This window comes from Leptonotus elevatus, chromosome 1 (assembly GCF_054856555.1).
Source record: "Leptonotus elevatus isolate MCC_2025b chromosome 1, RoL_Lele_1.0, whole genome shotgun sequence".
NCBI lineage: Eukaryota > Metazoa > Chordata > Actinopteri > Syngnathiformes > Syngnathidae > Leptonotus > Leptonotus elevatus.
This window is the reverse complement of record NC_141239.1, coordinates 33,207,421-33,229,915: the sequence shown is the minus strand read 5'-3', so window position 1 is coordinate 33,229,915 and position 22,495 is coordinate 33,207,421. Positions and strand designations below refer to the sequence as shown.

At 38.7% G+C, this 22,495-nt stretch overlaps 3 protein-coding genes across 3 annotated transcripts; 1 reads left to right on the top strand and 2 right to left on the bottom strand.

Annotated features, from left to right (window-relative positions):
* Nucleotides 1-746: 746 nt before the first annotated feature.
* Nucleotides 747-6,547, bottom strand: LOC147181761 (ER lumen protein-retaining receptor 2). The gene is made up of 5 exons (XM_086093578.1): nt 6,279-6,547; nt 4,955-5,055; nt 4,570-4,728; nt 3,799-4,051; nt 747-881 (listed from the first exon to the last, which is right to left on the bottom strand). The coding sequence occupies exons 1-5, from the start codon at nt 6,367-6,369 to the stop codon at nt 847-849; spliced, it is 639 nt and encodes a 212-aa protein (XP_085949704.1). The 5' UTR covers nt 6,370-6,547; the 3' UTR covers nt 747-846.
* Nucleotides 6,548-9,023: 2,476 nt separating this feature from the next.
* LOC147181760 (immunoglobulin superfamily member 6-like) lies at nt 9,024-12,834 on the top strand. The gene is made up of 6 exons (XM_086094302.1): nt 9,024-9,255; nt 9,332-9,658; nt 11,002-11,102; nt 11,184-11,231; nt 12,076-12,186; nt 12,266-12,834. The coding sequence occupies exons 1-6, from the start codon at nt 9,201-9,203 to the stop codon at nt 12,314-12,316; spliced, it is 693 nt and encodes a 230-aa protein (XP_085950428.1). The 5' UTR covers nt 9,024-9,200; the 3' UTR covers nt 12,317-12,834.
* Nucleotides 12,209-21,153, bottom strand: mfsd13al (major facilitator superfamily domain containing 13a-like). The gene is made up of 7 exons (XM_086094291.1): nt 20,698-21,153; nt 20,128-20,442; nt 19,439-19,855; nt 19,183-19,337; nt 19,011-19,094; nt 15,847-15,990; nt 12,209-13,634 (listed from the first exon to the last, which is right to left on the bottom strand). The coding sequence occupies exons 1-7, from the start codon at nt 20,896-20,898 to the stop codon at nt 13,493-13,495; spliced, it is 1,458 nt and encodes a 485-aa protein (XP_085950417.1). The 5' UTR covers nt 20,899-21,153; the 3' UTR covers nt 12,209-13,492.
* Nucleotides 21,154-22,495: the final 1,342 nt, after the last annotated feature.

Genomic DNA, 22,495 nt, shown 5'->3' with positions numbered 1-22,495 from the left:
ACATTTGTATTCTTGTGACAGCAATGACTCCACTGAAACACGCAATGGCGATTCTCATAAAATCTTTAATGGAGGTGATATCATGCAAAAACAAACAAAAAAAAAAATATAGAAAAATTAAGTAAAACCATAACAACCCTTTAGGAGCACCCTACTTATTTCTACATTGAGATTAATTCTACTCAAGTGTTCAAATTGATGACACAATTTGACACTTTAAATGAAAAGAGAACGATAGCCGATATTTAGGCAATTATTAACTGTCATCGTAAAAATATTTTTAATTTTTAATGAATTGGAAATGTATTTTTTGTCTTTAAAATTTTTCTCAGAGAGGATACATATGAAATAATATGCATACAAAAAGAGAATTAAAAAAAAACAAAGAAAATACTGTGAAAAGTAGGACATGGCTGTCATGAGGCACTCAGATACACATTTTGTTTTTAATAAGACTGTACATTTGTGCATTAACTTATCAAGAGTCGCCCTATTTGTGACTTTGTTAAAAAAAATGGCAAAAATAAAAAGTGTATGAACCTCAGGTGTGTGAAAAAAAAGAAGCCTTTTCTCTTACCAGGACAGCAATGAAAAATAAGTTTAAGGCAAGAATGCTGAACATAGAAATCTGATGGTGGACTTGGAATGACTTTTGTTCAGCTGCGGCGTTGGTTGCCGTGTGCCGCCGTGGACCATCCGTCGGCGATCATCCATCAACAAGACTCAAGTGTTTGTTTGTTTCCCCCCCCCCCCCCCCCCCCCGTTAGATGCGGTCAGCTCTCTGGTTCGCTGGAAGGTGACGACATTCCGGCGGCCTGATTCCGCTGTCTGGGACTCCACGTCGGCCTACGCCGGCAGGCTCAATTTCTTGCCTTTCAACACTGAAAACAAGGCATAAAGTACTTTGGCGTTAGTGGCTATGTTACCTTGCTAGGAAATAACGCAAATAAGCATTTTGAAAAAGTTAAGATGATTACCATGTCATGTGAGGAAAATATTCAGTACCTTGACTTGTGAGTGACCCCAAAAAAAAAAAAAAAATGTTGTCGAGTTTGGAATCGATGTCCAGTTTCAGAGCTTTCCTTTTTAATAAATATGTAAGTACTGTACCAATTACAATACTTCAGTATCAGTGCATCCCTACTCATTTGTATTTTGCGACATTACAACTTCATTTTCGCAAAATAACTTTATTCGCTTAATATACTTCGTTTTTGTTATATTCCAACTTTACTGTAACAATATGAATGTGTTGTCTTTATTCCTGTATTAACTTTGAAAAGATGCAACTTTTATTTACTACTTTGTCAAAACAATAGGATTTTATTCAGGCATGAAAACGGGTCGGGGTGAAAAAAGTGAGAAGCAAGGGGGGTGGGGACAAATTCAATGCACAAAAGTATACAACTTTTATGGAGTTAAGTAAATGTAAACTCTTTGCAAACTTCTTTGCAACCTACAGTGTTGGGAAAGTTAATTTTTTACGCAAACTACTTCAAAGTTTGGCTTTCATGGTTCATATTGCAAGCCTTTTGCCCCCTACCCCATTTTCAGTCTTAAGCATTACATTAACCTCATCTCTCAATCATATTTATTTGATCTTATGTTCACAAGTCTTGGGACTTAGTGGGCTAACCTGGGACTTTAGGGATTGTACTTTGTGAAATGCGTTAGTATATTTGGATATTGGATATTTGTACCCGTGAATTTTGCGGATAGGAAAATTATTTGAATTCTTTAAATTCAACTATAAGTATAACTTAAAAGGACAAGGAGAAATTAAATTTGTAAGAGAGTAAAATAAAAATACTTTATACTAGAATGTCAACTTAAAATAAATAACAACTGTTCCTGAGCGTGTTGGCCTCTTAGGGAAGTGCTGAGCATGGATCCAGTAAACACACAACTCGTTTTTTACAGATTGGGATTAAATGCGGCAGTGAGTAGTGTTATTTTACGTTATTTTATGTGTCCACAACGTTTGTGTGTAAATATTCGTTATTTGCAGGAAGATCATTCTCGAAGTCGATGCTAATTTCCCCAATAGCATTTGAATGGGATCGACCAATCACTTAGCATTTTGTATTTAAACATGTTTGTCAAAAAATTTGAAAATATTCAAAAAGTTGCATAATTTCCGTAATTCCATTCAAAAAGTCAAACTTTCATAGATTCAAGTGATTTTAGGTATTTATTTTATTATTTTGGCTTCCAGCCGTTAAAACCCATGAAAACAGGATATTAAAAAATTTGAATAATGTGAAGAATTCACCATGCATACTTCCCAGTGTTTTTAATGGGGGGGGAAATGAATGGATTATATTTTCAAAACGATATGTCAATCTTCAATAGTTGGTTGGATTCCTTTTGCCTTAACCACTGCCTCGATGCGCCGTGGCATTGCCTGGGGCTTTATTGGTGCTTGCTGTCAGCTCTTTGTTTTTGGGTGTGTCATTTTCCTCTTGTAATACAGTAACTATCAAGAGGAAAATGAGGGCCACAAGACCCAAAGAGTTTCTCCAAAACTGACCACCAAAGCCTTAATAAGTGGGGACTGTGAGCTCCCAAAGTTTAGAACAACTTTTATACAGTCTAGCTTCTGCCAAGTCTGGCCAAAAACTGCTCTCATTGAATGAGAGAGATTAGTTAGCACTATCAACTGTACAGGAGATGTATTCGTGTAATATTATTGTATATTGTTGGAAATTGATTTGTGATTTTAATGACTCATTTTAGGCTGTCTTTTACATCCGCCCAAGGGAGTGCCAATGAAAATTAGCTTGACTTGGCTAACTTGGGCATATTTACATTGTAAAATGTTGATTAATGTGCATTGTCACTTCCAAATAAATAAATTAAAATTAAATTCTTCGTGTCGTGTTTTTAGTTGTACAGTAAACGTCAAATTGGGGGTTCATTAAACAACTTAAAAGACGCTTAGAGACGGCAGAATTACAATTGCAATGCAAGCAACATAAGGCAACCACGCGGCACATTTTGATGACGTAATCGCCTTAGACTGTTGTTGGCAGACGGGTTGCCAGATAATGGCCTTTTCAGCCCAATCAAGGCTAGTTTGCGATGCGTTTACCCGGGGTTTCTCCTTGTAGCCTAACAAGAGGAAACCGGGCACCTTTGAACAAAAAAAATAACCGCGGTCAAAATGGTTCATTACTTAGCCCCACAATGAGCTCATTCCACAGACAACACGAAACACCCCCGAAATATTTCACGCAGGTTACCTATATGAGGTTCAAAACTGCGAATTTCGCCGAAAGGTGATTATTATTTTTCCTCTAGTCATACCTGTTTATTACAGGAACATGATAACTTTTTTTTTCTCACAATATTACGCATTTATTCTTGGACCAGTGTTGCCACGATTATGGCTCAATAGTGCCGTCAATAGTGCACAATAGTGTGTATATATACACAAATTGTGTCTCATTGGACGTAACATGGATGTACTCGTGTGTTTAACATGTTGCCTTAAAAATGAAATACTGTATATTAATATAGAGGTGTATTTTTCAGCTCTCATGTATTTTTCCAAGCCAAACTAATTAATTACTAACAATCAATCCAAATATTTTGGAGGCAATTCTTTGAGAATGATAAGCTTTTCAAATTATGGAAGAAAAAAAGAAGAAAACTACTGTTACGGGCTGTCATGTCCCCCCCCACCCAGATATATAATTATTTTATTTTATTTTTATAAATTTCCACAATCAAACCCTTGATCTAATACCCAGTCACTGCTGCACCTAACATTGAGGGCGCTCAGGGCGGGAAACCAACCTTTGGTGACGTAAAGATAGAAGAAGTCACAGTAGAGGATCGTCTGGACCACGCCAGCGACGATGGCAATCATGTCGAAGAAGCCTTCGAAGTAGAAGCGCCAGATCCAGTTGAAGAGGTAGAGCGCTCGGTACAGGCCCAGGCAGAACAAGTAGTGGGTGGTGATGGTCTCCGCCTCGCCCGTCTTGCTGATCATGAAGAGCTGGGGCAGGATGGCCACCGACTCCAGGTAGATGGAGAACGTCCACAGGATCTGAAAAGGCAGGCAGCAAAAACTATGTTGATGTGAGGTGATGAGCTTCCTCTAGTCAGGCCAATGCAGTGCTTTACCGTCATCTTGTGGAATCTACAGTCTACAATCTATAAATAAGCAGCTCCGAATTTTGGGGGGGAGGCGTGTCACTTACTTGCAGGGCTCTGTCCAGTATGCTTGTTTGGACATAACAATCTACATACTAGTCATAATCCAAAGAATACCACATCACCCATCCATCCAATGTACTGCATACTAGTCATAATCCAAAGAATACCACATCACCCATCCATCCAATGTACTGCATAATCTATATACCATGTTTTTAAATCTATCTATCATCTATGGAAAGGAAAATAGTCAAAGCATACCACATCATGTGCCATCTAAAGTATCCAGGCCAGCTGGAATATGAAATAAAATTAACAAAAATGGGAACCCCCCCCCCTCCAAAAAAACACAATTTATTCTGCAGGTGGCTTGTTTAAAAAAGGTATTCTACTTCCAACAAAACGCACCTCAAGGGGGGAAAAGTCGTGGTTGATGAGCACAGCCAGACCCCCAACGGGGACCACCAGGAACTCCACCCTGAAGCTGTCGTGGTTACCGTCGTATGTGGCCCGGAACTTGGCATAGATCAGGTAGACGGTGGCGTACGCACAGCCGATGTAGATCACCTAGAGAGGTAGAAACGTAGCGTTAGCATCAGTGCACGCTATACGGTGAGATTGCTGGAGACCGGTTCACCATGACGTCACGCTGACATTCAAGAGGCAAAACACAACAAGTTTTTGTCATTGTTTCCAGTTCACGTCAGAAGTAGTTAAACACTTTCTGCCACCCGTAAAAACCTTGACACCCATTGTTTGCAAAATTTATGAGAAGGTCTATTTGCGTGCTTACCTTCATGCCCGTGTTGTAGAGCGAGATGAAGGAGGTGAGCAAGTCCAAGTAGCGTGTGGTGAACACAATCGCAAAGAGGATTTGACTCTTTCCGGAGATACCTTTGAAAACATGCAGGGAAATGTTGACTACCAAAACTAATACTGGCGTAAACACAAGTTAACTGTAGAATTGGAATTTTCAAACATTGTTCAAACACTTATCGAACAGCGCCAGCTCATTGATTCATGAATAATGAATATAAATAATAATGACCATAATTCAGAAACCCCGGCGCATCCTTGCATGGAGCATGAGTTTGGAACTTAAATAGATATACACAATGTTTTAAGAAGGGCTGAAAACGGAGCTGGGATGTGTTGTCATGCCTAATCGTATTTGTGGTGTTGCATGTCTGTTCTATCCTGGGTCCATAGAAAGGCAACACCCATGTTAAAAGGACCTGCAAGAACCCAGGCTTAAAGCCAGCTGATGATGTTCAGGGTGACCTGAAGAGAGATGCTGAAAAGACACGTGCCTTGAAGAAGGCAAAGGTAATAAATAAATTGGGTTTAATATATATTGTGTTATGCGTCTTTAAAATAAACCACTTTCACCTATTTCCTTTTTAAAGTTGCCACTCAAATAGTAAATTAAAAAAGGCATTAGTTCTACACACCATCTAAATTCTTAGGTCAGAAACCAGTTCATTTTTATATAACAAAACATGTTCTCATGCAGTTTGTTGTTAGCTACTTTGAATGTTTACAATGACCGTCGTTGGTTTATTGACAACAACGTAAAATGCGATGTGACGTGTTAGCATGCTACCTTCTTCCGTAGCGCTTTCTAGAACGCCACGTCAGACGCCAGACAGAAAAAATGGAACATCGAACGTCAAAAGACGGGCGTGCGTAGAGAATTAATGCGATTGGGGTTACAACAGCTTCACCACATTCAATATTCGCAAATGCAGATCTATAACTTATGCAGTTATGCATACTTTTGACTTAAAAATATATCCACACAGTAATCATTGGTTAGCAAGTTTGCTAACTCTAGCGATTCCAACGCTCGTTATTAACCAATATACCTAAAGTATATATACATTAACATCCCCAAAACAGCGACTAAAGTGAATTTCGAATTTTTATGGTGATATTATTGTTAATTTGTTATCGTCGTGCATGCTTGTGATTTTCTCCCATGAATGAATGGGGGGTCGCTAGCTTAGTTAGCAGCTAACTCAGCTAGTGAATAAAGTAGGCGGTCATTTTTTACTATAACCAAACAATATGCAGAATTTTATGACATATTAGACGGCGCTAATGTGGCCTGAACTCACCTGCGCACGACCTGCTTTTCCATATCTTCAGTAGCAGGATGATGATGGCTGCCAAGTGAGAAAGGTCTCCCGTCAGGCGGAACACGTTCATGGTGGCAAAGTACTCGACTGAAACGCCAACTTCGATATACTTCCAACTCTAAAAAGTCTACGATCTCCTTTTAATGACCTCTGGCGAGATCTAATTGTCCGGTTTCACTTATCAAGCAAACGGAGCCGCGCGGTCCTCTCCGGCTTGAAAATATGGCGAGTGTGCAGGTCGACGTGGAAGGGGGAGTGAACACAACACATGAACGGATTGCGATTGGGCATGAAGTTTGATTGACAACGAAACAAGCCACTCCCAAAAAATGGCTGCGTGACAAGTCACTAGGGTGGAACCATGGACCACTCATAAAGAAAGTAAACTATATTTTACTCATATAAACAAACAGATATAAACAGACTCATATACCGGACCTTTAAAGCTACACAGAATTTAAGTTTAATGACAAACTAAATATAAAACAATGAGAATTACACATTGGGTATGTAAAACAAGCACATAGCTTTGCCTGTGCACTTAGCTTAATGCTAACAATTGATGCAAAATGCCATAGACGGGATAACAAATAGCATCGTGTCATGGTGTTATCACCTTTGAAGCAAGTGATATCTGAAAACAAAACATCCAATACGCTCACAGCCTAGTGATGGGCAAATTAAGCTTGTGTGAAGCACTTAACCACTTGGATGAATTGTTTTGAAAATGTATTCAGTTCATGAACTGGCCAACTGGAAACACGGACGCCGTGTTGTTACCCTCGGCCACAGGAGGGGGCTGTGCTCAAGCGTGTAGCCCATGAGCATGCCTATCGTTTTGCACGCAAAACACTAGATAACTTTCTTTCACAAACTATAGGTGTACAGTTTATTTTATATTTTGCCCTTGTTTTATTTTTAACCTTTGAGGTATTTGACAAGCCAACATTATAATGAATACTGTACACTGCATATATAATAAATTATTACCCTCTCAAAATGGATTGGTTAAAAGAAAACTACCAATCTAGTAGGTTAAGGTCATATGGGCTTGATTAACCAATCAGTTTTTAGGGTGTACTAGTATAATATGGTATATTTTTATTGTACATGGATTTTGATTTTCAACGTTAAGAATGCTGGAAATGTATCAGTGTGTTCATACATGACACATAATATATTCAATTAAGAGATCTGATTACATGTATTTGCTTTAGCTCCTTTCTTTGGCTCCTGACATAACAAGCAAGATACTTGATAATAAAGCCCATTTTTCATGGTACCAATGAATGTATTATATCAGGTTCTTCTGTGATTTGTTTGTCATAATGACTAAATGGTCCTAAATTTGAATTTAAACGTGATTTCAGTGTAACTGACAACCAAATGTCATATTTTATTTTTAATTTTTATCAATGGCTTTCAATTGTTCATGTACAATATTTAGAACTTTTATATACAACACAAAATCCACAATAAGTCATTTCCATATTATGGGCCCTGTTTTATCAAGAGTTAAAATCTATATTAATTTTAAGTCCATTCACTTTCTACAGGCTTATAATTCAAATCAATTGTATTTTTAATTTTTAATTAGAACTCTTGATAAAAGGTCGAAGGCTGCATTGTGCAGTCCCACCTACTTCACACAAGAACGATGTGTTATTGGCTTTCCAGCCCTCTCGTTTTACTTTAACTTCCCACAATTTCCTCCTTTGTGGGTCTCTAGGAAACCGATGCATCATAACGCCACTGCCTGGTCGTTGTGAACAACGCCATGCTGAGCAACACGGCATAATTGCAATATGTAAGTGATAAGAACAATAGAAACACTCACGGCTCTGGAAGTTCCATTACAAAATCGCAGCGGCTGGGTAACAACATGGCGTTCGTATGTCATGTGACCAGCAGTTGACCAATCACAGCGTAGTAGCTCTGAAACCGAGTTGGCCAAACAAACTCTATCAACGGCTCTAATGAAGCTTTAGTTGCAGCGACATCTCCGGGCGAAAAGCAAGACTGCAGTATGTTTAAAACGAGCTAAATAAAACGATACAACAAGATGCATTTAATAAATAAAGTGATGAATGTGTGTTTTGTTTTAAGTTCTGGTGAAATATGTCATTTTTTGGGTGTGCCTGTGTTACTATGGGCATTAAGTGGGAGACATTGGATTTGATTGGTTTCAGAGAATGAATGGATGGATCATGGTATCCTAACCCTATATTAATAAGTATTAACAGGAGAACCAAAACAATTATTTTGGGGTATCGAAACTAAGGCTACAAGAGAAATGCTGGACCGACCGAGCTAGCCAGAGACTGAGAGACAGCGGTGGCGTATCAGCACCGACAGAACCCACACGCTAACCACTCATATTATCGACCAACTGCACCGTGAGCCAGTCAAGTTGTACGTTCGTAACGATGCAGTTGAACTTGCTGCTTCACACGTCAAATGTCAAATAATTTGAAGCACATATTGAAACTTCAGTGTCAAACTGCCACCGCTAACTTATTTAGTATAAAGAACAATAAATTACACACAACATCTTTCTGTGTGTTTTTTGACAGATGAATGGCATTTACATTTATTTCAATGGGGAATGATCATTTGTGATACATATTGTATATATATTTTTCACATTCCATATTAGGAAATAAAATATATTTGACTGTTTTAATTGGACAATCTCTTCTTTATGCTTCCGAGAGCAGGTGAATGAGTTTGCACGTAAAATGTTAGCTGCTGAGTTCCAACATCATGTCAGTTATAATGTTGCAAAGGCATGCTGGCTGCAGGAAAGAGGAAGGAACCCAGCAGTGTTGAGTAAGTGGAATTTACCCATTTCCATCATCTCGTGCACGCTATCATGAGATCATTCACTGTTAATCCGCGGACATGGTGCCATTGTTTTGGCTTTCTCTCCTTTCTCTCACCTGGCTGCCATCAAAAGGTACACGCTTGCTTGACCTTTGCACACACACGCGTCTGTTTTATTTACGAAGCTTTGTGTCCATGTATTCCATCAGGAATGGCCCAACCTCAGAGCTGCCTGTCACAACCAAATCGCGTCATTTGGCGTGGACCGGGACAAGATGCCGTGATCCGGTGCAGCGTCCGTCCTGAATGCTCGGCCGAAAGGTTCCTCTACAAGTGGTTCGCGTTCGAGCGCAGATCGCACGGTTCTCTTAACCTGGACCACAACCATCACAAGTACAGTCTACAAGGGGCCACTTTACATATTATGTCCCTTAACAGCAATGACAGCGGGATTTACTACTGCGCCTCCACGTCTTTGGGAAACCCGACACCCGGGGCTCAGCATGTTGGGCTGGGAACAACTCTTGTTGTAAAAGGTAAAGAACTAACAAACATGAACTCCTGAGCACTCACAGTAACCGATATCATTTAAACATTTTGTACATAACCTGACTACTGTGCATGTTTTGGGAATGTGGGAGGAAACCGGGGGACCCGGAAAAACCCCAAGCAGGCATAGGGAGGACATACAAACTCAACGCAGGACGGCTGGAGCCCAAATTTGAACTCAGGGCCTCTGAACTGTGAGACAGATGCGTTAATAATAACATATTGAAAATGAAAAAAATGTGAAATGGATTAAAATACAATAAAACACAACCATTTAGATGTTTTCCTGTAAGCTGCCTCGACTTTTAAAAGAAAAATTGAGATGTTGCCTGGGCTAAAGCTGATTGGTCGAGATTTAGATGTCTTAAGAATCCTTGTACCTCCCTTATTAAAAAGGCTAAAATCTGAATGCTACTTGTCGAATACTGCCAATGATCGAAATAGCCCAAAGAAAGTCTGGAGAGCAATAAAATCAGTTTATAAAAACAAACAAAGAAATGCTGTTCACATTACAGCTGACATTCTAAATTGCTTTAAAGAACGCTCGGTCTCATCAAGCTGCTGATTGAAGTCGTCTACAAAGAGAGCCATAAAGCAATTAGAAACTAGCAAATCATTTTCTTAAATGATCAGTTGATTTCATTACAGCACACCTGACATATGTATCTTTTTAATCTCGGTCTCTCAAATAATACCTTTCCTTCTGTGTGGAACTTCATACGTTTGTCCTTTCAAGTCAAGTTCATTTGAATAGCCCGTAATGACAAAAAGTCTCAAGGCCTTTACACACCCACAATTGACAAATATTAACAACATCCCCTGACCTTAACCCCACGGGAGGGCAAGGAAAGACTTAAAAAAAAAAACAACATATGAGGAAAAATAAGAAGAGGTCAGAAGGGGCCACAGATGTGGGAATCCCCCCTCCAGTATGACCAGGCTGCAATGGATGCGAGTTCCTTTATTAAAAAGAGGTTATTCCTCAGTTCTCGATAATTAAAGGCCAATATTGAAGCTCTGCAGTTCTGAAGTTCATGACATTTTCAAAAGTGACATAGCACAATAACTGCTGCTGCTATGAAGGTGGTAATAATTACATTTTGCATTACATGGGGTTCAATCCGATTCAAGGACGGTACATTTTAAAGTGGATCGATTTGAATCAATACACTCACATTTTTAAAACCAAAACTAATTGTCCAATTCAAATCGCTTTTGGGTACATTCCGAAGATGTTGAAACACTGATCCATCCAGCATCTTGCCAAAGGTTGGTTTTCCCCCGTATGCAGAAGTGACAAAAAAAATAAAAAGTTTCCTTATGTTTGCAGAAAAGACACAACTCATGGTGGGTCATGTTCTCTTGTGGTTAACATTCGTCGTCTTGGCCCTCTACAGCTCGGCAACAGTGACGCTAATTATTCAAAAGAAGGTAAATTATGGAAAGTATCTTTTTATGTTTTGAGAGAACAAGTGCACTTTGTAACTTAATGTTTCTGTGTGTATATTTCAGTACGGCCTCAATATATGCAACTGTAGACGAATACACAAAAACAACAAGGTCAGTTAGTTTCTATTTTTATGAGTTTGTAATTTTGGGCCTTCATGTGTGAACAATTCAGAGTAAAGGTCTAAAGAAAAACAGAACAGGAAGCAATGTTTGCGTTATGCTACCACCAGCAGTTACTCACTTCTTTTCACTAAGGCAATGTTTGCACTACGTTCGCGCCGGTCACTCATGAAAAAAAAATGGGATGATCGTGAGACATTTTGAAGGGGAAGGAGTGAGGAAACGTGACATGTGATTGCCGTGGATACCCGATAGCGTTAGTAATATTAAGCCACAGCGGCTACATAGTTAGCATGAATCATTTGTAATAGTCTTACTATAACATTAAATGCTATCAATTTGAAACTTGAACATTTCGAATGTACTGTACAATCAAATAAAAATCCAAAAGAAGTGATACTGTTAATCAGAAATTTTGGGGTTAGGGTTATTATCCGTAAACCAGAGGTGGGCATTTCATCAGTTTCAGCAAAAAGCCCCCAGGTGTTAGCAGCCACGGCCGATGATTGCAAAACCTGAAAACTAACAGTGAAAATCAATGGCCAAGCTCTCACGTCACTGGAGCCTATCCCAGCTGGCTTCCGGCAGCAGGCGGGGTACACCCTGAACTGGTTGCCAGCCAATCGCAGTCTATTTATTAGGTGGGTAATTAGAGACAGGTGGAAGCAATCAGGAACTGGAACCGGGACTGAGCATGGCAGGAGGAAGGGCAAGTGACTTGGAGTGAAAGTGGTGGTTAGTTCTTTCAAAATAAAACCAGAAATAGATGAACCAAAATAAGAGCAACACAGGCCCGCTTACTGCGACGTGACAATTCCACTTTGGTTGTTAACAGAAAAACACAAACAAAACAAGAATATTCCGCGATGTGCTGCAAGAGATGGACCACAGACGGGGCGTGAAAAGAAGCAAGCAGACGGCGAAAAGAAACCCTGCGCCTCCAGAGGTACACTTCATTGAGTCAAGTCTGCAAGTTATGCACATTACCTTTATTGACACTTTTTTCATGCTCATCTCTTTCACAGGTAACTGCTGCCGAGTTCAACACACCTGATGACATCTATCAAAATGTGTAAAAAGGCGCTGAATGCTGTATTTAGCTTTTAATTTCACTTCGATCTCATTCAATTGGAAAGAACAACATTGAATATCGTATTTCTGAGACATGTCAAAACAATTAGTGAACGTGGACACTTTTTATTGTTTTGACTGATTTATCCAGGCGTGCCTGACCTGACACACCTGGATTCATCAGTTTGTCCAATCATGAAAGACAGGAAATGAGGACAAATGTTTCTTTTGCCCTGATATTTTGCTACAAATGAGAAATTCTGCAACAATACTATATATGATACCAATACATGCATACAAAGATATATATATATAATACATATATATATATATATAATAAATATATATATATATATATATATATATATATATATATATATATATATATATATATATAATACATATATATTATAGCCAACGCTTCAATCACTTTTTGATTGTTCCTTTTAAAAACCTCGTCCCTTATTGTACATACATACGTCAGGGAGAAATACCAGCAAAGACATGAAGGGTAACATATTTTTTAATAAAAGACTAAACCCAACTTGTGCTTGTCATTTGGGCTGTTGATCATTATACATGTCAAACAAGGCACATTAGGTTCGATGATCCATTACGGAACTGGACAGCAATGGAGTTAAGTGTGCAAGGTACACTCGGAAACTCTAATTATACTCAAAACCATGACATAGGAAAATAACACCAACATTTGCCAATATTACTTATTAAAATGGAATCATTTCTTACTTCAAAATACAGTAGTGTATAGTCGCATCATTTTGGCACACAGAAGTAAATGGATACATGATTTATAAAGTTGTGCAAAAAAAAAAAACGGACACATGGAACCAGTCATTAAATGTAGGCGATTCAGAGTTGAAGACACACACAAAATGACCTTCCCCTTACAATGGAACAATGAAACTTGAGGTCAGTGAGCATGTAACAAATCAACTCACTTTCACTTTCCTTTTGAATGTGTTCTTCTCAAACATTTGAACTTGGTAAAATTGTTGGATGTGTATCTGCTTAGAGTCGCACATCTTCACAAGAAGATCAAATTACCCCACCATTACAAACCCTGGATCATCTTGAAAATACACTCATTTACAAGGTACCATCCATCTCTGCAATTATTTCCCCAAATTGAGGAAGGTCAGCTGTCTTCCTCTGCATTGCTTCTAGCTGTCAGTGTACTTGCTGTCCACGGTGTGACTGCTCCGTATGGAAAAAGGCCTCCAAGCCACGACTTGAACAGCAGCCACACACATGGGCACCGCACACACCAAGTAGAACATGACGCTGTGGAGGCTCTCCAAGGCACTGCAAAGGACACAGGCTTGCATTTAGGTGCATTCAAGTGGGGGAAAAAATAGTTTGTTATACACATTTGTTGTTTCTCAGTTCTCTCACTCTAAACGCGCAAGTAAATCCATTATTACATAATTATATTTACTGTCCAATTCTAAAATAGTTTAAACGCACATTTTGCATAATCTAAATGTTAATTTCGTCCTTTAGTACGATTTTCTGTGCTCAAAAGGGGAGACATAGTGAATGTGATTTAGTTTTATGGCCAACTGGACTGAAAGTTTGAAACGGGCTTGCGACCTGCTGATTTTGTTTTGTACCGGATGTGGAAAGTTTGAGGTTCATCACTTGCCGCGTGAGTGCTGCTTTCAAATGTTGAGATCAATAATGGAGTCCTCATCAGGTCAAATTCTGCCGTTTGTAGAGAACGACTTGTGGGAGAAATTTCAAGTCATTTGCTTTTATGGAGTGTGGGGACTGAATACATTGTCAAACTTTTTATTTTTTTTTAGGCTAAAACCCATGTCATCATCTGATGATGGAATTATATATTTCTAGAAGACATTGATTAAAACCTGTGTAAGAAGTTTCACGTATATTTGGTCAAGGTTACAGCTAGGGATACTTAACTCATTGAGCATTTTTGATAACTTCATTAATACCTTTAAAACACATTTTTCCACTTGCAGTCGACTGAAGATGACATCACCTGTGCTGAGGAAATATGTAGGGAGCGGTGAGCAGCAGCAGGGGCCACGCTCGGGAATCATTTAGTGATCTAACCCACGATTTCAACCTTTAATGCTGAGTGACAAGCAGGAGTGCAAATGGGTCCCATTTTTTATAGTCTTTGGTATGACCCGGCCAGGGACGAACCCTCAACCTTCCAGTCTCAGGGCGGACACTCTGCCACTAGGTCATTGAGCTGATGACAGGTGAAAAATAATGACGTTATCACATTAATTAAAAACATTATCTTCTTACTTTTGAAAATGGCTTAATAAGTGAAGTGGCAAAATGGCAATATTTCACACACAACAGGATTCATTTATTTTTTAGAGACGTGTGAGAAATTTAAGAAGTGTCTTTGCCTTTACAATTTTTACATTTCTGGCCTCATAAATTTTACATGCACAATATTATTTGTAGATGACATTTAGCTAGAATTGTGTGAGACATTTCAAGTCAATTGGATTTATGGAGTGAGGGCTTTGGGCTGGCAAACTTAACTGTAATTGCAACTCCATTACCAGCATCTGATTACAAAATATATATATTTTGTGTTTTTTTGTGTGTGTAGAAGACACTGAGCTAGACTCATGTGAAAAGTTTCAAGTCAATTACAACTGGTAAAAGGCCTTTATTAACTCATTCACTGCCATTGAAGGCTATAGACATCAAAAATTCATTTGAACTATTTCTATTAGTTTACATTTTTTTCCACTTTTGTTAACAAGAGTACGAAAACCTAGAAAAAAAATACTGTACATTTAGAACAGATATAAAATTTGTGATTAATCGTGAGTTAACTAGTAAAGTCATGCAATTAATTACGGAAAAATTTAATCGCCTGACGCTCCTAATTCTTAAAAATCTTTTCTTCTTTTTTTTTTTTAAATTATAATAATTTTTTTTATAATCTTTTTTTTAAGAAAAGATTACAAATTAGGGGCGTCAGGCGATTACAATTTGTAATCATAATTAATTGCATGACTTCACTAATCAATCAATTTATTTCATTAATTTTTAAAAGAAAAAAGACAATAAAAAGCAATATTCAAATTCCAAGTAAAGCAAAAGAACGAAAGGGGACAGAAAGAAGTCAAACTTGCTTTGTCTGCCCCGATCTACTAAAAAACAAAACAAAACGAAAAAGTCACGATTAATCAAAAATTTTGTATCTGTTCTAAATGTACAATAAAAAAATGTTTTCTAGGTTTTCATACTCTTGTTAACAAAAGTCGGAAAAAATGTCAAACTAAAAGAAATAGTTCAAATTAATTTTTGACGTATATAGCCGTCAATGGCAGTGAATGAGTTAAACATTTGAGCTCGATTTATTAAAAAAAAAAAAAACATATTTTCCTGTCAAGCACCCCCCAAAAAAACCCACAGCACATTTATCATTAAATACACAACAAAAGTACTTCATGGAAAAACACAAACATTCTTATTTGCTTTAAAGTGTTTGTTTGAAACTTTAGGGGCAAAAGTCTGTATTTACCTTGGGTCTGCGCCACTTCCAGCATCCTTCAGTTGCGCATAGCCAAACTGGTTGAGAATTTTAATCACCAACATTGGAGCCAAAGATTGAGCAGGCTTGGTGAACAAGGCGTTGGTTCCAAACACCATGGAGGATAATGGAGAGCTGCAAACACATCATGCCTACTGTCAGTCATTCTCAATCGACTGTAGAGCATATTAGCCTGCATATGGGAGGGAGCATGTCATCAAACAAAACATTCTTCGTTTAGTATCAATAATCATAGACACAATACTATGTGCCAATTTGCAATTATTTAATTGGCTTTCCAAGCTAAACACGTTGGCATGTAAAATAAGTATATTTTGCAAAATATATTATGAAAATGTATAATTCGGCTCTAAACTTTCCTAGCCAAGTGCTTTACTGAAAATATAGACAGTTAGTAGGAAATAATAAAAATATTTAATAATTCCAAAAACAAACAACCAAACATACAAACAGGAATTCTAAATAAATACGTTTAAAGTAATCAGAATCTTTATTCTCTGAAGGTCTTTCTGAAAAGTGCAGCATTTGACAAAAAAATACATTACAAGAATAAATGTTTTACTAGTAAGTTCCACCAAAGTCAACATATTCACCTGAGTTTTTATTTTAACTTTGCAAACCATCAACGTGAGGATTCTCAAAGGTAAACAATTATAATAAGCGAGTCTAGTACAGACGGTTCCAGACCCTTTAAAGCAGTCATTCCCAACACCGTGCCAGAGGAAAACATCCAATTTCATTTGGATTCAGGTTGAGGTTATTGGTTTCACTACAAATGATGTGATGAGGTTTTTTTCTAATGTAAAATAAATCAATGCTATCTTGCTGATACCAAAAAAACACATAGTTCATGTTGCCTAAAAGCAACAAATGTGGTTGTTACATCGTCTCCTTTTCAAAAATAATACTGTCGATCCATGTGTGACTACATAAATAAAATGATGTGCTGACTAAGCAGTGCAATAGGTGGAAACGAATCTGCACACAAATGTACTTTTGTGGCCGATCACCAGCTACTTCTGCACAGTAGCATTAAGCCCTTTTCACTCTGCATTTAGCAAGACACAGTGCGTCGTAGTCAAACACAGTCATTGTGCATGTGGTTTAGTTTTGTTTGGCGGATTTATTCAGAGGTAAACGGCATGATCAAACTATCCAAGTTTCAGCCAAGCCTTTATTTTTTTCTGTGATTCTAGTCTCCTCCACACCTCCTCTTTTTTTAAATGAGCAAAGTCAGGGCTTTCTTTTACAATAATGAAAGATACGCCTTGCCAAGATGCGCTCTTACCTGTATCAAAATATCACTTGTTATTTCCGGATCGACTGTCGTGTCAATACTTCCAAATATGGCCACGCTGGCAACCGAGGTGCTGTTGTCACCACTGTGTTGTCACGCAATTCTTTCACAGTAGCAAGTGCAGTGTGAAAAGGGCTTTACTGTGAGTTTTTTTCCCCCTATATAAAATAGGCTTATTCAAATGTATTTAACTATATGCGTTTGCTTTTGTCTAAAAGACATCCAGACTTTCAATCTTAAAGGTGCTGGAGTGGCCTCGTTTTTTTTTCTTTCAGTTTCCATCCAAATAGATCTTTTGCAAACCACGTCCCCTAACAGCTAAGGTCCGTTAAGCTCGTATCCGCTGCATTGAAATCCACTGTAAAGTCGATCCACAAAACATTTATCAGCTTCAATAAAACCATACCAAAAAAAGTTCCAACAATCTGTGGACCTCCAGCAAGCAAAATAGTGAAGAGATGTGCCCATGGATTGTGTAAATCGGACATGAGGAATTCCAAGAGTTTGTCAGGTGCAGTCATATTCTTTTCATTACCAAAGCTACATGTCCACAGCTAAATGTCTCCAATGTAAACGAGCAGTCCTACGTTTGCTCCAAGGTTAGAAGAGCCTGTAAAGTAGCTATAATGGGCTCGGCTAAAGCTAACTAGCAACTGAACGAGATAAAAAGTCAAATGTACTTTAGCTCTAGAGGTAAGATCATCCACAAAACTGGACACTTAAGTTATACTTATGATTATTAATATTGTACATTATCAGTATATCATTATCCTCACCAAAATTGGCAAGTGCTTTCCCATTTCAGGCGAGTTCTTTATAACGCGATGCCACGCTTGTAAAAATACACGGAGTGAGAAAGACCATCTTTACTTGATCCAGTCGACGGACGTAAACCTGTTTCAGTCTGTGCTCAGTGCATGTATTTTTACGAATCTTTGCATCGTAAACAACTCGCTAAGTTTATCTTGATCTTTGCTATTAATATTAGCTGGGTAACTTGGAACCTAGTAGTACTCGATTGGGCATTGGTGGAGCATGCATAATGTAGAAAAAGCTTTCATATTAACATTTTAAACTCCACAATGCACCTTTAAAGGATCTTTGTGCAGTTTGTCACTTTTTTACTCGCGACTGCCACCTCTGGCCCAAAGCATAACTGCAGCATCTGTGTCAGGCTCGTTCATGGTGCGCGTGCGAGTACATGCACCATCTTAAAGCGACAGCCACAGTTGACAAACCAAGACATGCCTTCAAAAAGGCTCAGAAAAACTCCGCCCCTCCCCTCCTCAAAGAAACTGTACTATAAAGGGAAGATAAAAGCTGATAGGTGCAGTCAGAGTAAAACAGTCAGGGCTCTTCGTACTCATCTGGGCATTGGCGGAGCATGCATGATGTAGAAAAAGCTTTAATATATTACCTTTTTAAAATGACACAATGTACTTTTAATGTGACAAAATGCTGCAAAGCGCTCGCAGAGTAAGGAAGAGGCGGAGCTTCACAACACTTGTCAGACAGTTCAAGCACTGAAAAGAGTAATAGATTTGTTATCAAGCTATTTTTAAAACTTTAAATTGAAAGAATTGAAAAAAAAAAGTCAATAACTTGTAAAAACAACAAGCAATGTGAGGACAAACGAATAGTATTGATTTGTGAAAATGTGAAAAAACAAGAAATTGACCATATTTGGTCATATAAGCATTCCGCCCGACAGTGAGGTTGGGAAACACTGCTTTAAAGTATAAAAAAAATAAACTAGAATCAATTAAAATGTAAAAAGAAAATGAAAAGTGACAGCTGGTTTAACACGCTACTGTGCGTATAGCAGCCTCTTGCTCACCTGCGCTTGTACTTCTGCATGTCAGTGTCAATAATATCAGCGAGAGGCAAGCTGAACAGACTGAAGGTGGCCTGCACGATGACCCTGCAGAGGATGAGAACAGTTAGCAGGCAGGCAATGCATTTTCATTGATTAAAAAAATAAAAGTTAGAAAACTGATCGAATCTCTTACATGCTCAGAGTGATGAATAATGCCATGACACGATAGTTCTCAGCACCAAGCGCGAGCATAAAAGCCCCCATTAAGACCTCCAAGTAGAAGGAGTACAAAATTATTCTGTAGTAGCCAAGGCTGTGAAGAAGTCTGTCACAGCTCAACACCAACAGCTGGGGTGGACATAAAATAATATTACAATTAAAATATTAGGATTTTAAAAAATAATAAAAAAGTATTATACGTGCTATGCACTTAAAATTCAAGCCACTACCTGAGGACAAATGAATCCCGCGCCGTACATGACGCTTCTGGCCAGTGACGAAAGCACATGAGGAGGAATCAGGTGCTCGGTAAATATTAGAGTAAAATTACTAAAGAAAGCCAGCATGAAGACCTGGAAAAAGTTCATGAGCACAAACAGCCGGAAGTCCCTGTTGATGAGGATTTGCCACGTCAGCGTTTTCACCGTGGAGGCGGAAGACTTCAAGCTGTGGGAGGCGGGGTCAGTGGAATCGTTGGACGCTTCGGCGTCGAACTGGCTGTGGCTGTAGAGGCCCGTGTAGAGCATGCAGCCGCAGCTCAGGATGGCGACGATCACGGCGAACGCCTGGAAGGCTGTGAAGTCCTCCATGTTTTTGGACAGCATGCCGCAGAAGAGCACGCTTGACGAGCCCAGCAGCGACGCCACCTGGAAAATCAGAAACAAGACACGGTCCGGTTTCAAGGAATACCGTGACTGTTTCAAAGCAGCTGGAACTTGCCATCAGCAGTATGAGCTGTATTTTCTTAGGTTGCTAATACAGGCAAAGTGACACGAGAATAAAACGTAAAAATGTGAATTTGTAAGTGTATTTTTTTTGTTTACATTGGCAGAATGTGTTTCTACAAGTTTTTCCTTCTTCCACATCAATGATTGTCTCAAAATCGCTGTCATGATACTGTCACTGGCAAAATATTTACCTGGTTGTACTTGATGAGTCTGAGTCGGTTCTGATGGTGGCTGGAAATCTCCGCGAACAGTGCGCACTGAGCCAGCAGCACAAATGTGAGCAAGCCGTCAAAGGCACACAACGCCACAATCAAGTGGACGCCGCATAGCCAGTCGCCGGGGACGTAGGACCTCCACGGGAACCAGGCAATGAGGAACGCCAACGAGTAGAACGGGGCGCCGTACAGGATGGAGAGACGACGCTGAGAGCAGCACGGCATCTTCGAGTTGTCTTGCAGGTAACCGAAGAGAGGATCGTTGATGGCGTTCCACAGCATGTAAACCACCTGTGAGAAGTCACAACACACATTTAGAATACCATCAAGATGATTTGGGGGTGGGGATCAAAGTTACTTAAAAGGTGTACAACTTGGAAGTCACAAAAAAACATCTCAGTAATTTTGGACAAACATTCTACTATGACAACTATAACAATAACAGTGTATTTATAAAGTGCTTGTTATCATAAATACACGACAACCACGAAAATAAACATTGACAAAGGGCGTGCATATTGGCATAACGTAACTTTTGACACTCACTTGTGACTTGTGGAAAGCTCCCTCGGATATCTGGTACTTGTTGATGAAAAGCTTCACGTAGTAGAAGTTGAATATGTTGTTGATCATGGCAGCTCCCAACGTAGTCATGGCATAGGCCAGAGCCGCCGGGTTGACTTCCAGGTTGAGCAAATGTCGCGGTAGCTTCATAATGCCTCGCACACCTTTTGCATCCGCGGCCATGACAAGCCAGGTAACGCTCTCCAAACTGTCAAATATCGGCCAATCTCACCTTTTGTTCAGCATGTTTCAGTTGTTAGCGATACAAAGCGCTGAAAGGTGGATGAAACGGTGCCTTGCGTTCGTGAATGATTGTCAGATGGTGCCACCGCCCTTGTAAAGTTTATTAATAAGCAACAATGCATTCTGGACAAAACAGTGTTTTGTTAAAAGGGCGGTACTTAAACTTAGCAAGCATGTTGATAGGTCGAAACGCGATGCTTGTTTTACTTCCGGAATGGTCCTCATGAATTGCGAACGTGGACTCAATGCCCGTCATGGAGTCAAGCCACCGGCTGCCATCTTGCGTTGCCACAAGCGCGCCTTCTTTTCACTTTCTTTTTCAGCGGCGAAAATGCAAATGTGTGTGTATCATGTATATATCGATCCTTTCACTTTTCTGATGTTAAATCATATTTGGATTGATTTGTTATCTGATGTTCCTTCTGGAAATCTCCCTATGTTGTTTTCATACATGCAAAGAATAACTTCACTTTTGCCATGTTTGATTTGTAAATTCCAATAATGTTAAAATAATAATAACAATACAAACCCAAGGAAAAAAAGGTGTGTGCATCATATGGTTGTACCAATAAGATTGTAGGGAAGTGCTTACATCCACATTTCATCTGTAGGAATGCGATTATATATTTTTCTCTTATTAAGGTATATTTCTGAGTGCTGCTCAAATATTCGTCTGCAACATGTTTTCCATGAACAATGGAATGAAATCAAAGCTCATCCTGAAAAAAAATTGCTGTGAAATATAAGCCTAACCTCTGTAAATCATGATTCACGATAATGAGAGGATAATACATATACTGTGTCTGAATGGTCGAAGCAAACACGGAAGTTCGTCATTTGAGAGCCTCTCATGTATTTGGCACAAATCTGATTCCATATCATATACTGGATTTTGGCGTAAAAAAACGCACTGATAAGTGTTTCAGCGAAAATCGAACAGCAAAAGTGGCAACGCAAGATGGCTGCATTCTGGCTTCAAGTCACAAGTGGTTCGTGTCATGAATACCGGAAACCCGGAAGTTAACAACAACTTGTTAATTTAAAATATACACAACTTCTATAACGAACTGTTCTCTCAGAATTGGGAAAAGAAAAACATAAGCGCGTAGTTCACAATAAAATGTTGACTCTGGAGTTTTTACATTTATTTTATTACAGCTGACAAACTTTGCAGAAGGGGGCAGGGTTTATAGCTCAGCAGCATGTTGATTGGCCAAAACGCTCCGTAGGAAACGCGGAAGTTACAAACAAGTTATTTAATTTGAAAATATAAATGTACGCTACTTTTATACATTTATAACTCATAGTTAACGTTTAAGAGCGTGGTTTTCATTAAAATACGGACTCTGGATTTGAGCAGCATGTTGATGTCTGAAACGCGTCTTGTACGTCCTTTATTATATATATATATATATATATATATATATATATATATATATATATATATATATATATATATATATATATTATTATTTGCGTCGTGTATGTCCTGATTGAGCTGGAAAGATATATATATATATATATATATATACATACT